Source organism: Engraulis encrasicolus, chromosome 22 (genome assembly GCF_034702125.1).
Source record: "Engraulis encrasicolus isolate BLACKSEA-1 chromosome 22, IST_EnEncr_1.0, whole genome shotgun sequence".
Lineage (NCBI taxonomy): Eukaryota > Metazoa > Chordata > Actinopteri > Clupeiformes > Engraulidae > Engraulis > Engraulis encrasicolus.
In genome coordinates this window covers 24839945-24852444 of record NC_085878.1, presented here as the reverse complement: position 1 = coordinate 24852444, position 12500 = coordinate 24839945, and the positions used below count along the sequence as shown (strand labels likewise).

The 12500-nt window shown below is 43.7% G+C and overlaps 1 protein-coding gene across 2 annotated transcripts in view; it reads left to right on the top strand.

Annotated features, from left to right (window-relative positions):
• cers3a (ceramide synthase 3a) overlaps positions 1–6346 on the top strand; it is a 23854-nt gene extending 17508 nt beyond the window's left edge. For both annotated transcript variants that reach the window (XM_063187980.1, XM_063187981.1), the window contains exon 11: positions 4821–6346. In XM_063187980.1, the coding sequence (XP_063044050.1) occupies positions 4821–4931 (111 nt within the window). In that variant the 3' untranslated portion in view covers positions 4932–6346. The remainder of the gene's footprint in view (positions 1–4820) is intronic.
• Positions 6347–12500: the final 6154 nt, after the last annotated feature.

The window sequence follows — 12500 nt, the reverse complement described above, 5'->3', positions numbered from 1 at the left end:
GTAAACAGTGTTTGCAGGGAATGTGCTGATGAAGTACTTGGTCAGATGAAAATATTCTCGATTGGCAATACATTTCATAATTGATACTTTGAGGCATTGGCAGTAATTCATACAGGACGCAGGATGGTGAAATATTGAGTCAAATTAAAATTCATTTCATAATTGACACTTTTGTGGCACATTTTAATTGGCTGTTTAGCTGTAACAGCACGCCTAATGAACTATAATCTTCCTGTTTATGTGGCTCAATGGCCGGTAATAAATTGCTAACAAATACTATAACTTTGCAGCCTGTTTGGCAACGTAATTGGAATTGATCGAGATTGGCAGGAAGTGTTGTTGTCGTTGCTGTAAACAAAGAGGAACTGCGATCAGAGAGTTGCTTGCGATACGGGTCGCCCTTACTCTTTTACGATGGGTTTTCAAGGCACAGAGTCATAAATCACAGGATGAATCTTAGAACATTGTCGATATGTTCAAAGATAGTATTGTCAGACAGTGAGGAAGTAAGTTACATTGATTTAGAAAGTAGTTGTTTGCACAAGTATAACATGAATAGCTACACCAAGCTTGTGGTCTTGATGTAATCATGTAGTGTGTGACAGGTTGCGATAGGATATGAATCATTTAGCTGTCTTCATCAAAATGTAGTCCTATAAAAATCAAGACATGTGACCGGCCTTGTAGTTGCAGTTATCACGTCCTTTACCTCTATATTTAGATCAGCAGTCATAAATAGATGTACCATATAGGCCTATACGGCACTGATAAGAGATAACACTGGCACCCCACATGTACTTTGGCCTTTCAGCGTTGATGTTTCTAAACTTTTCATTCAACACTAGTGAATATCTATAGGCCTAATATTGATTACTTGATCATCATCAGTGATCATGTTACAATTTGAGGTTAATGCAGGCAAAGAACAGTTACACATTTTGCAGTTACTGTATGTGGTTTGGTAATGGCCGAAGTGACATGGAACAAATAAAGCCTACGAGAGATGAATTGATGTCAGAGGGACAAAATAAGTAAATTATTTTTGACGATGACTTGATGTTTTTTCCTCATGTTACCCATCCCTAATCTGTACTCATCTGATAGAGGAGTTTGTTGAGCGTGTAATGCGCCTCCTGTTGGTCACTATGGGTAAAGCACAGCTCCTGAGGAGACCGATAAGATAAGAGATGAAAGCATACCTGCGTTGCATGACCTTTCACCTTTACAGTTTGAACTTAACCCATTCATTCAGAAATAATGTACTGTACCATGCTGTACTCAGCTGAGAGAGAGAGAGGGAGAAAGAAAGAGAGAGAGAGAGAGAGAGAGAGAGAGAGAGAGAGAGAGAGAGAGAGAGAGAGAGCGAGAGCGAGAGCGAGAGCGAGAATAGAACCATGAATGTGTAAAACGCTCCTTGTAGGCCAGACTGTGTCTAGTAGGTATAGGGCATGGGTAAGTAGGTGAAAACACTATGCTCTCCAGTCTCCACATGGTTTGCATGTCTTTACCGCGTTGGCTTTATGCATCAGCTGTTCTTGTTTCTCCATTGAAGTGGAAAATCCCCTATTTGTTTACTCTGTGCCAGCTTTTGTAGTACACATTCTGAGATTCAAGCAGCCCATTCCAACTTCTATCACTGGGTAATGTGATGCAGTTTTCATCATTTCACCTTTCAGGCTATTCTAGTAAACAGTCCATAGGCTAGAAATGGATGATTCAAAATGCACTTGTTCCTGGTAATTCAGTGCTTCTCTGAGCGTTTAATCAATTAATTCAACAAACACCTTGCAGAATGTATAAACTGAATCACCTTATTATACCTATTACATTTTGAGATCCATCTTATAATTTGAAGCTGTGTATCCAAGGACACCAACACACACACACACACACACACACACACACACACACACACACACACACACACACACACACACACACACACACACACACACACACACACACACACACACACACACACACACACACACATACACACACACTGTTTTCCATCTGTGTTCTGGACAGAGTAGTCCCAGGCTGCGTTTGCCTGAGCGGTCAGTGGGGATTTGAAGTCCTGAGCCCTGGGGGCTGCCACTGGGTCTATTGGCTGCCGTCTGAAGAAGAAAGGGTCCATAGAGCAGTAGAGAATCCTTAATATTTTCAATCAAAATTTCAATTACTTTGTCTTTATTTTGTGAATAATATGTAAAAGGAAGAACAAGAATATGAAGGAAAACACTGTCCAGAAAAATGATAATGGTTTACCATTATGAAAGGACTTGTAGATCAGGAGATCCTCCTAACTTTCTTCAATCAAAATTTGTATTACCGTTACTTTGTCTTTTTCAGTGTGAATAATGGATAAGTTATAAAGATTTAAGAACAAAAATATGAAGGATAAACACAATATGTTATCCTGAGAATGCTGAAAATATTAACCGTATATCATGTAGCCTAAGGAGGACCTAGGAGGAAGAACCATAAAAGTTCTGGGAAGAACTCCATTGTAACTCATATTTTTTTGTTCGCATTGCAAACCTCAGAATTGTAGTGTGAACACGCGGGCTGGTTCAAGATTAGGTGCGGGAACGGATACCAGCACGGTTCTCTTTGGGCCCTTTGGGTGCTTGGGTTCTCTGAGGAACTTTCAGAAAATCTCTGGGTTCTTTCAAGAACCAATTCGTCACATATTTGGTTCCACTGAGAACGCTTAGATTCACTAAAGAAATTTTGTTTTTTTTCCACAGTGGGGAAGTGAAACTTTTGTTGTTAATTTTCACAGTGTACATGGCATTTGTATTGTCAGAACTTCAGAACTTGTGAAACACTTAGCACTAGTACTTATTATCATAGTAATAACAGATGGTCAGATGAAGAAAAAACTGGTGGCCTCACTTGTGTATTGTATTTTGCAAGGCAGTAGGGCCTACCAGCTAAAGTATGCCAGTTAATTAAGCTAATGCATATTCACTTTAATGTAAAAATGAGAATCTGCTCAATTACACGGTTTTATTTTATAATTGGGCACATAGTCGACTAGCTCTCTTTCATATTTAGTTAATGAGCCTCTCTATCATGCTAATACTGACCACAGACTCATGCTAATCACCATGTTAATAAGCTTGGCTACCATGTGTATCTTGAGATGCTACATTGCATAGTTAGCATAGGGATAAATAAATCCTTACAAAAGCAGCAAACACCTGTGAGGTCTTGAGGAAATGATCGATTTCATCATGCAGAGTATTCCGTGTCTCCTTCGCTTAGTGTTCACATTGAGTTTAGTACATTTTAAAACATATTTTTGGGCCTTTCATGCCACTATTTTCAGAACCTGTGTGCCCCAGGCCAATGTTGCAGCCAGGTCTATATGGTATGGTGTATTTGCGCACACTCAGTGCCCCCTACATTGGGGGTATTCTTTTGTCAAGCTTTGTCTGCCCTACACATGCCTTAACTGCACTAATCAAGTCCAGAGATTTACTCATGGGGTGCATTTCTCAATACCATAGTTGGTAACAATATTAGCTACTTTGTAGTTTGCAATGCATTTTCCCATACTACCCAAGTTGCTAACTGGCTAGCAACTACGCTTTCGAGAAACACACCCCTGTTCCCTATGAGAGACACTGACAACCTGCAGAGCTTCCAAAGAAGAAAACGAGGCCTACTCACTCTTGCACAGTATTGTTCCTTTTAAGGTGGGATTTCCACCTCTGACCAAAATATGTTGTCCTGGCAATGTAATGGTTGTTTCCATGTGTGTATTATCAACCACATTGTTGCTCTTTCTGTGTATTGAAAGTAGACAGTACTCTTGGCTATACAATGAGAATCTCCCTATCATGCTGTTGTCTCAGTCAGGCAGACTGAGATCTGTAAACTGTCAGTGTCTTGTGTTGCTTCTTTGCATTCAACGCAACTCGGACAATAACGTGACTGTAATGGAATTGGCCAGACACTTGATCTCTCACCAATACGAAATACTGAGCCTTGAGCCAGGCTCAATTATTAGACGTTGTATATCTAATACCAGAGTGGTGCTCAAAGGCACATAATTACTGCCGATTTAATACAAAACACACACACGCACGCACGCACACACACACGCACGCACGCACGCACGCACGCACGCACGCACACACACACACACACACACAAACAGACACAAGCACACACTTTTATTACTTAGACAGAAATTGGCCATCTGGTGGACAAATAAATTGCCTTGCTCATTAAGTCAACTCTGCAGAGGATCTCAATTACTGGTGTGTGTTGTTGAGCATTGGTCAACAACAAGTCAGCATTGCACAGTCAATTTCTATGGGGTTAATTCAACACTTTTCGAGGGAAATCTAACACTCTTCTAGTTGGTCCTTTGTGTCAAAGTGTTAAATAAACACTGATTTACTGAGCAGCCGTATGTGGTGGTGAAGCCACCAGAATGGGAGAAATGGAAACTGGTACTGTTATTAGCTTTGTGGAAGACACTCCATCAGTCAGCTCTTGCTTATTTTTGGTTATAGGCCTACTGCATACACGTGCCCAGGCAGTGGTGATGATTGACTTATTGTTGTGTGCCTATTATGACTGTATTGATGTGAGGCTGTTAAGCCTACATTGCTGTCTGCTCAATCAATAGGCCCTTTGACGAACACGACTGTGACCCTGACCTTGTCCTGGTGTTCCTCTTCCCATCTCACAGTGTGAATGCATTTGATTACCTTAGCTGTTGTGTCTTTTGTTTGTTTACTGCCTCGTTTATTGACGCCATTGTCTCTGACGTCTTTTATTTTCCACAATTGCTTTGTTGACAGTTGACGAAGGATGAAAGGAGCGACAATGAGGAGGATGAGGGGGAGAGCAGCCTGACTGAGGATGGTGACGGACACCCGAAGGCCACCAACGGCTCGGCGAATCACCATTGACGGGCGGGACCGTTTCGCCCTCCTGAGCCAATCAGAGACGAGGCTGCCCTGTGCCAGGATTCTACAGGAACTATGGAGTTACTGGTGACGTGTGATGACAAGAGAACTAGTAACCCATGAAATAAACACAACCCAAAAACGAACACAAAGACATACAAGATACAAGCAAACAAATCAAAAACGAAAAACAGAGCATTTCATGAACTCAACAGGGGGATCCAGCGTGTGGTCAGAAAATCACATCTTTCAGCAATATTCGGGAAATACAACAATCCTTCAGGAGTTTCCTGGGAGACACATTTGTTTCTTTGGAGACGCTGTGTTTCTTGGCACCCAGGCGCCTCTTGCTCATCTCTTCTCTTAACAAGAGCCCTGTTGCTAATGGCACGGCATCACATGGACAAGCTGATAACTGAGCAAGAGCAGAGAACAAATAAACATCAAACTGCTGTTTTTCTTCATCAGCTCGGCCCAATGTGTTTCTCATTTACGAGGAACAACAAAAGCATCACCATATGCCATTACGTTTCGCCGTGTCTCACCCACCCCCCCAGGCCTGCTCTCTCCATGGTCAGGAGGTCCTATCTGTTTGGTTTCACATCATCCTCTGCAGGCGGGAGGATTTTATATGTAAGACTGACTGAGATGACCTTTTATAATGTGATTTTTCAAAGAAGAAAAAAAAACGTGAAAAAAAAGAAATAGCAGCAAAATGCTTTGTCTGTTTTATCTGTTGTGGTTTAAGGTTTTTAAGCCCCTGTGAAATTTCTGTGAAATGCATTGTGAATGCGCTGAGAAAAAAAAGGGACAGAATCCAGTGTGGTTTTTGGTTTCTCGTCTTTGACTTCAACATATGTGGAAATGCTGTGTGTTGTACCCCTTTGGCTTGTTCAAAGCGGACACATGGGGCCTGATGGACAGCAAGCAGAGTCTCTTGAAGGCCTCCGCAGCTTTTCTCCTCGCTGTAAGAAACATCTGCTCATGTTGTTGCACGGCAGAAAACCTACAGAAGTGTGTTTGCTTTACACTACTGGAACAGTACATGGCTGACATGGTTCTTGCTGCTGCTGGGTGAAACACAAACCATGCTGTCCAACAAGGATTCTGTAAATGCAATTTTTTTAAATGCAAGATTTGATTATGGGATTATGAAGATGCTCCTACATACATGTGCACAGTACTTTATTTTTTAAAGTGGTGATTCACTTTATCATACCACTGAAAGGTTCAATACATTGTGTCGTGTGAAACACGTTCTGCTGCAGTAACGTTGATGGACTATATTGTACCGGGATGAAGTGAAGCTACTGTACTGTGCTGCTGAAATCATGTTAATGATAACAGAGATGTGTTGGGGGCTGGGGGTGACATAAGGGAAATGTGAGTTCCTTTAGTGTTGTACAGTTTGTGTTGATTAAAAAAAATAATTTATTTAAAATGCACATCCTTTTGAACATTTCTGCTTTGATTTTAAGTCCAACCATGCTTTTCAAGCAAAAAAAAAGCAAACAAACAAAAGAAACTAGGGATGCGTTTTGATTTTGCATTTTTGGTCATTAAAATGACTTGGTTATTAAGCGGGCTTGCAGAGCAAGGCCTGATTCTAGTAATCCCTAAGTACAGTTTATTATTATTATGCTTGCTTGATTCTCTTGTGCAGGGCAGTAAAAATAGAAAATGGATCTCCTCCTAGGCGTTTCGAGATAGAGACACCGTTCAAACACAGAGATCAGAGTGCAGGAAGCTTTTTTTGTTCATAAAACATCAACACTTTCACCTAGAAGTTTAGTTGACGCGTTGTTAGCGAGCTCTATGAGATGTCTCCAAACTGTGAAAGTATCATGTCCCAACTCCCATTACTTTTTAAATGGCAGGTGTGTAAAAAAACGGCAGGGCTGGCCCAATGGCTTTTCCCATTGACTCTTGAAGTGCCTTTCTGAAGAGGTCAGCACATCTTCCACAAGAGGTCCATTTGTGACTGAACTGTTATAAACTTCATTCAAAGACTGTTAGAAAGATCACATTTATGACTTCAATCTGTGAACAGGACATGTGCCAATTCTTTTTAGTTTTTTAACAACAGCAAGCTAAAGACCTAGAAACTGTTTTTGATTCTGCCCTCTGCCTTAGAGCACCATGCTAACTGCCATACAGTCAATCAGAACAGGAACAGCCAATATAGGGTTCCATGTCAACTGTCACTTTCTCTCAACATTCTATTCTTAACGAGCACCTGGCTGCAACTACAGTTCTAGAAGTCTATTGTTCAATGCAATCTGATATTGTCTTGCTAGAATGTTTTGTAACAGCCAGCTGCTTGGCTCAATGGTGAAGGTGCTGGATTAGGGATATGGAGGTTGGGAGTTCGAATCCCACTTGGACCTATGTTGATTTTCAAAATTATATCATATGCAGTGTTCCTTAGCCAACTTAAAATATCATGTATGTCATTTAGTATCAATGGCAAAGGTGCTAGATTACAGATATGGAGGTTGTGAGTTCGAATCCCACTTGGACCCATGTTGATTTTCAAAATTATATCATATACTGTGTTCCTTAGCCAACTTAAAATACCATGTACTGTATGTAATTTAGTATCAATGGCAAAGGTGCTGGATTAGAGATTTTGAGGTTGTGAGTTCGAATCCCACTCGGACCCATGTTGATTTTTAAAATGATATCATATGCAGTGTTCCTTAGCCAACTTAAAATAGCATGTATGTCATTTAGTATATCCCCAAAACGCGGAGCTACAACACTTTCAACATGGCTGAATCCAAGATGGCTGAATTGTTTGGCCCATAACTTCTGACTCGGTGGATGGACTTTTCCAACATTTCTTTTATCTTAGTTTTCTCAATAGTAGTTTGTTTTTAATTTAGGGATAGAGATATCAAAAATAAAACTGCTCATCTCTGCCCCAAAAGGCAAGCCCGCTTCCAGCATTTTCTGTAAGAATGCAATCTGGTTACATCTGATTCTTGTCAAAATGGCAAATATCGAAGTATACACACAAATAGAGACTGATATCTATGATTAAAAGACTGTTTTCTGTTTAAAAAAAAAAAGTCAATCACAGTAATGTCCTTCCTAGGATCAAAAAATGCTACATTTGAGTTCCACACCACAGTTGGGTTAAGTAACTAATGTGTCTGTGCGCTCAGCTGTTGGTGTATAGGTATATGCAAAAGTTCTAGAAACGAACATGTCAAAACTGTAAGAAAATTATTCCTGCAACAGCACCCACCTCATACCACATCATAACCACCTGCGGGTGCCTCTAAATTATCTGAAGCCTCAGCCTCAGGTCACACTCGATTTCTTGGTTGTTGTTCAGGCTAATAACAGAAATACAGGTGCACAACAGAAGTACAGGTGCAAGGTTGGAAGGTTACACTTTATTTTAATGGTTCACTATTACAGTGGATCTACCACATTAGGTACAGTGTAATAACCAGTGTAACAATATTTAAAACCATGTAATTACAATGTAACCCCATGTACCAATTTGTACTTACATCTAGGGTTAGGGTTAGGGTTAGGTTTGGGGTCGATACATGGTATTACACTGGTATTACATGGTATAAAATAGTGTTACACTGGTTATTACATTGTACCTAATGTGGTAGATCCACTGTAATAGTGAACCATTAAAATAAAGTGTTACCGGTTGGAATTGCTTTGGTCTGGGCACACCTTAGTCATTTTTTTGCATGATGAAGCTAGCGTCATGTACCTCTTTCTGCCTGTAGGGGGAGTATGTCACCACAGTCTTGACTGACTGGGAGAGTGGCCCTCTACAATAGGATATCACATGTACACTTAGAGTAGTGAACATCTATTCCACAATACTGTGTGGTATTACTGTGTGGTATAATGGTTAAATGTGTCTCTGTCAAACATAGATAGAAAATTATTTTAATTTCTGACAGTCCTCTGCCTGGCACTCACAGATAACTGTTCATTTTTCAAATATTTGTGTTGCCTTTTTCTGCTGCAATGTGGACTAACTGTGTGTCGGCTGCAGGAATGTCCACTCAGGTCTGTTATTTAGCTTTCTTTCCCTCTTCAGGACACTTTGGTTAGACAAAACAACACCAGGCGCTGCGCCGGCAGATGGGGATGGCTGCGATCCCGTTGTTATGGCGCTGCGCGGGGCCATTTTTCACTTCAGCCCTGACAGCCTGGAAATGCCTGCTGTGGCTTTCTTTTTCTCGAGATGCGATTTGTCTCTGTCACAACCGACAAACACTGTCAACCCGACCTGTATCAATCAAAAAATTATGTCTCAATCTTGTATTTTTCAACCTTCACTCACACACAAACTATTTCTGTACGGAAGCATATGCCAGGCCTCGTCTTGTTTTACACGACTCTTGATGGATTTGTACGCTAATCGTGCTGACTGGGAGAATATTCATAACGCAGCATCTCTGCTCATATGGCACAATCCCAAAGCCTCTGCTCTGACGTCAGGCCGACACTCCCGTCCCGTGGTTCAGCATCTGAGGCAGAGGCAGAGGGTGCATTCCAATATGCAACCTTGCGTCCTCCACTTGTGCTTGTGGCCTCACATTTTTTGCTGATACCCCGCCCCGGTGGAGAAAACAATTAAGTTTCCCCGCTGTCAGCCTAGCCACAACAATCTTTGGGGAACTATTCTTCATGCACAATCCAGCTTGCAAATGAGAAAATGACTTCACAATTGAGTTTTTTCGCGAGATATTGAAATATAATGCTGTTGTCAGTGATGTCATCACGACATATTACTTCCTGGTACGAGGCCACAAGCACAAGTGGAGGACACAAGGTCACATATTGAAACGCACCCAGAGAGAGAGCCCCTGGAGGGAGTGCTGTCAGAGAAAGAAAACTAGCGGTGGGTGGAGGGCCCGGACTGAGCCACCAGAAATAGGATTAATTCTTCTACTTGACCCTCCCCATACAGAGCTGCACACATGACTGCAGATCCATTCAGACTGGACCCGGATGGCTGCGTGACTGTGGCAGTGGCACTCTGTGGAGGATTACAGCACATTGGACCATAGTCCCATGTCACACAGGCTGGTGCCACCGATGGCAATGCTGGGTGGTGTGGTGCTGGTGGTTAGGGGTGGGAGGTAGGGGTGGTGGTGGTAGTGTGGGTAGTGGGGTGGTATGGTAGTGCTGGGTGCTGAGTGGTGGTGGCAGATCTCGTAGTGGTGGTAGCAGAGGATGCTGGGTGGTGGGAGGAGGTTGGTGTTATGTGGTGGGGGTGGCAGTGGTAGTGTGGGTGGTGGTGATAGTGGTACGGGTGAAAAGTGTGAGGGGAACTTAATTTCATTCTGCTAGTGGTGGCAGTGGTGGGTGCTGGGTGGTGGGAGGTAGTGGGTGCTGGAAGTTAGTGGAGGTGGGGACTGGTGGTGCCAATGGAGTGTGGGAAGTGGCAGCTGGCGGAGGGGAACTTAATTTCATTCTACTGGTGGTGGAAGTGCTGGAAGGAGGTGGCGATAGTAGTGGTAAATGGAGTGTAGGCTTTAGGGACAGTGGTAGTGGTGGGTGTGTGGGTGATGGGTGGTGAGGGTGTAAAGTGGGAGTCGATGAAGAGGAACCTAATTTCATTCAGGTCATTTCCTCCTCATGGGGCCTTTGTCTTGCCTTTGCTTTGCCTTGCCTTTGCTTCGCCTTGCCTTGCCTTACAGTACATGGCTGGCTGGCTGTCAGCCCCTGGCCTGGTGACTCTCGGGTAGCACATTCATCAGCCCAGCAGGCGCAGGCCCTCCGTTCGTTCCCACCGCAGCCACACCACGTCACCCACCCACAATGCCCTGTGTCTGCTGCCTGTGGGAGCTAATCTCCCCCAGGAAGCACATGACTCCATGCAGTGCTGCTTTGCTGTATGGCACAGTAGTGTGTGGCAATCACGCCTTTTGCACCTGATCGCTTTGCTATGCATGCTGTTCATAGTATATAAAGCCAGCAGCCCAGTGGCGGAGCAATTGCCCACAAACACAAACAGGGCCCCCAGGACAAATAACTGATAAGGCCCCCACCATCAATACAGGAGGGGCCTGGGGACCTCCCTGGGAGCCTCCCTGCCCCATAGCTTCACTCCTGTTCCAGTCTTTAGAGTGGGTATTGTGTTCACTATTAGCCTGAGTTTCCATATCTTCAGATAGCCCAGCTATCATCATCTCAGAGACACAGCACAGTAGCAGCACAGTAGCACAGTAGCACAGTGTGTGTGAGGCATCGATGCTGTCACCGCCACAGATGCTCAGTGGGATAGATGTAGTGATGGATAAGATAAAAGGGAGAGAAAACAAGCTATTTATGAGGCCCGGCTATTAGGCTCGCCTATGTAGAAATATGAGTCTGTGAAAAATCATGGCAAACCTGGGTGTTTGTCATTGGGCTGCTCTGCCCAGAACGGACCAGTCCACCAGTGTAATTCACTTTCCCTTTTTGATTTAGCTCACATAAGCCATTGTGCAGAAGCCTTGCTTGGAGAAAGCCCAGTTAGTTACAGTAAAATTGAATGGATACGACAGTGTTTATGTTACTGTGCAGCTGACTGTGGCCGGCGGGAGGTGCATAGTAAAAGCCTCTTGTCCACTCCATACTGTGGTATGTGTGGCAGGGCTTACCTCTGATGACCAGGAGCTCCTATGTGTGGTGGCAGTAGTGGTGGTGTCATGGGATGAGACTGGGGGTTGGGTCGGGTATGGGCAGTGTTCGGTGGACTGGGAGTTACAATCGATTGTCTCCACCCCACCCATCCATAAAACACTCCTATTGTTATGGCAGGCAGGCTGGCAGGCAGGCTGGCAGGCAGGCTGGCAGGCAGGCTGGCAGGCAGGCTGGCAGGCAGGCTGGCAGGCAGGCTGGCAGGCAGGCTGGCAGGCAGGCTGGCAGGCAGGCTGGCAGGCAGGCTGGCAGGCAGGCTGGCAGGCAGGCTGGCAGGCAGGCAGGCAGGCAGGCTGGCAGGCAGGCAGCAGCGTGTGCGTCGACAGGGAGAGCATCACAAAACAGCCGGGAAACGAGAGCAGTTTGGTGGCAAAAAGTTGGTCCGTACAAGCAAAGCAATTACTCATGTCTGGGTGCAATTAAAATCATTGACTGGCTGCTTGCAATTAGGAGACAATCGGCAAGGAGGCTATAGCTATTCTTTTTTTTTAAAGCGCGTATTGGCCTATTTTCTATCATGCGTTTTTTTCACAGGGTTCCACTTGGATAAATCGCAAGCCTTGAATATGCTGTAATAACATGCATTCATAAGATTCTCGCGCTTTGGAATGTAGGCTATAATTAGTCTCCACACGTTGCTGACAAACCACTTTTACCCATTTACAGACACAGCCGGCATCCCAAACCATATGGAAAAACACTTAAAGTGTAATTTATATAGCATCAGCACAGGTATGACATAACCTTTGTCAGGACTAGCCTACTTTTGGAATGTATTGCACTGCCACAAAGAGAATGTGTATCCCATACTTCTAAGGTCGCTTTGCAGTATTGAGAGACTGGGACCACGTGTACGGTTTCAGCCCACCAATGAGATTGATGGCGTCGACGTCGAATTGAGCC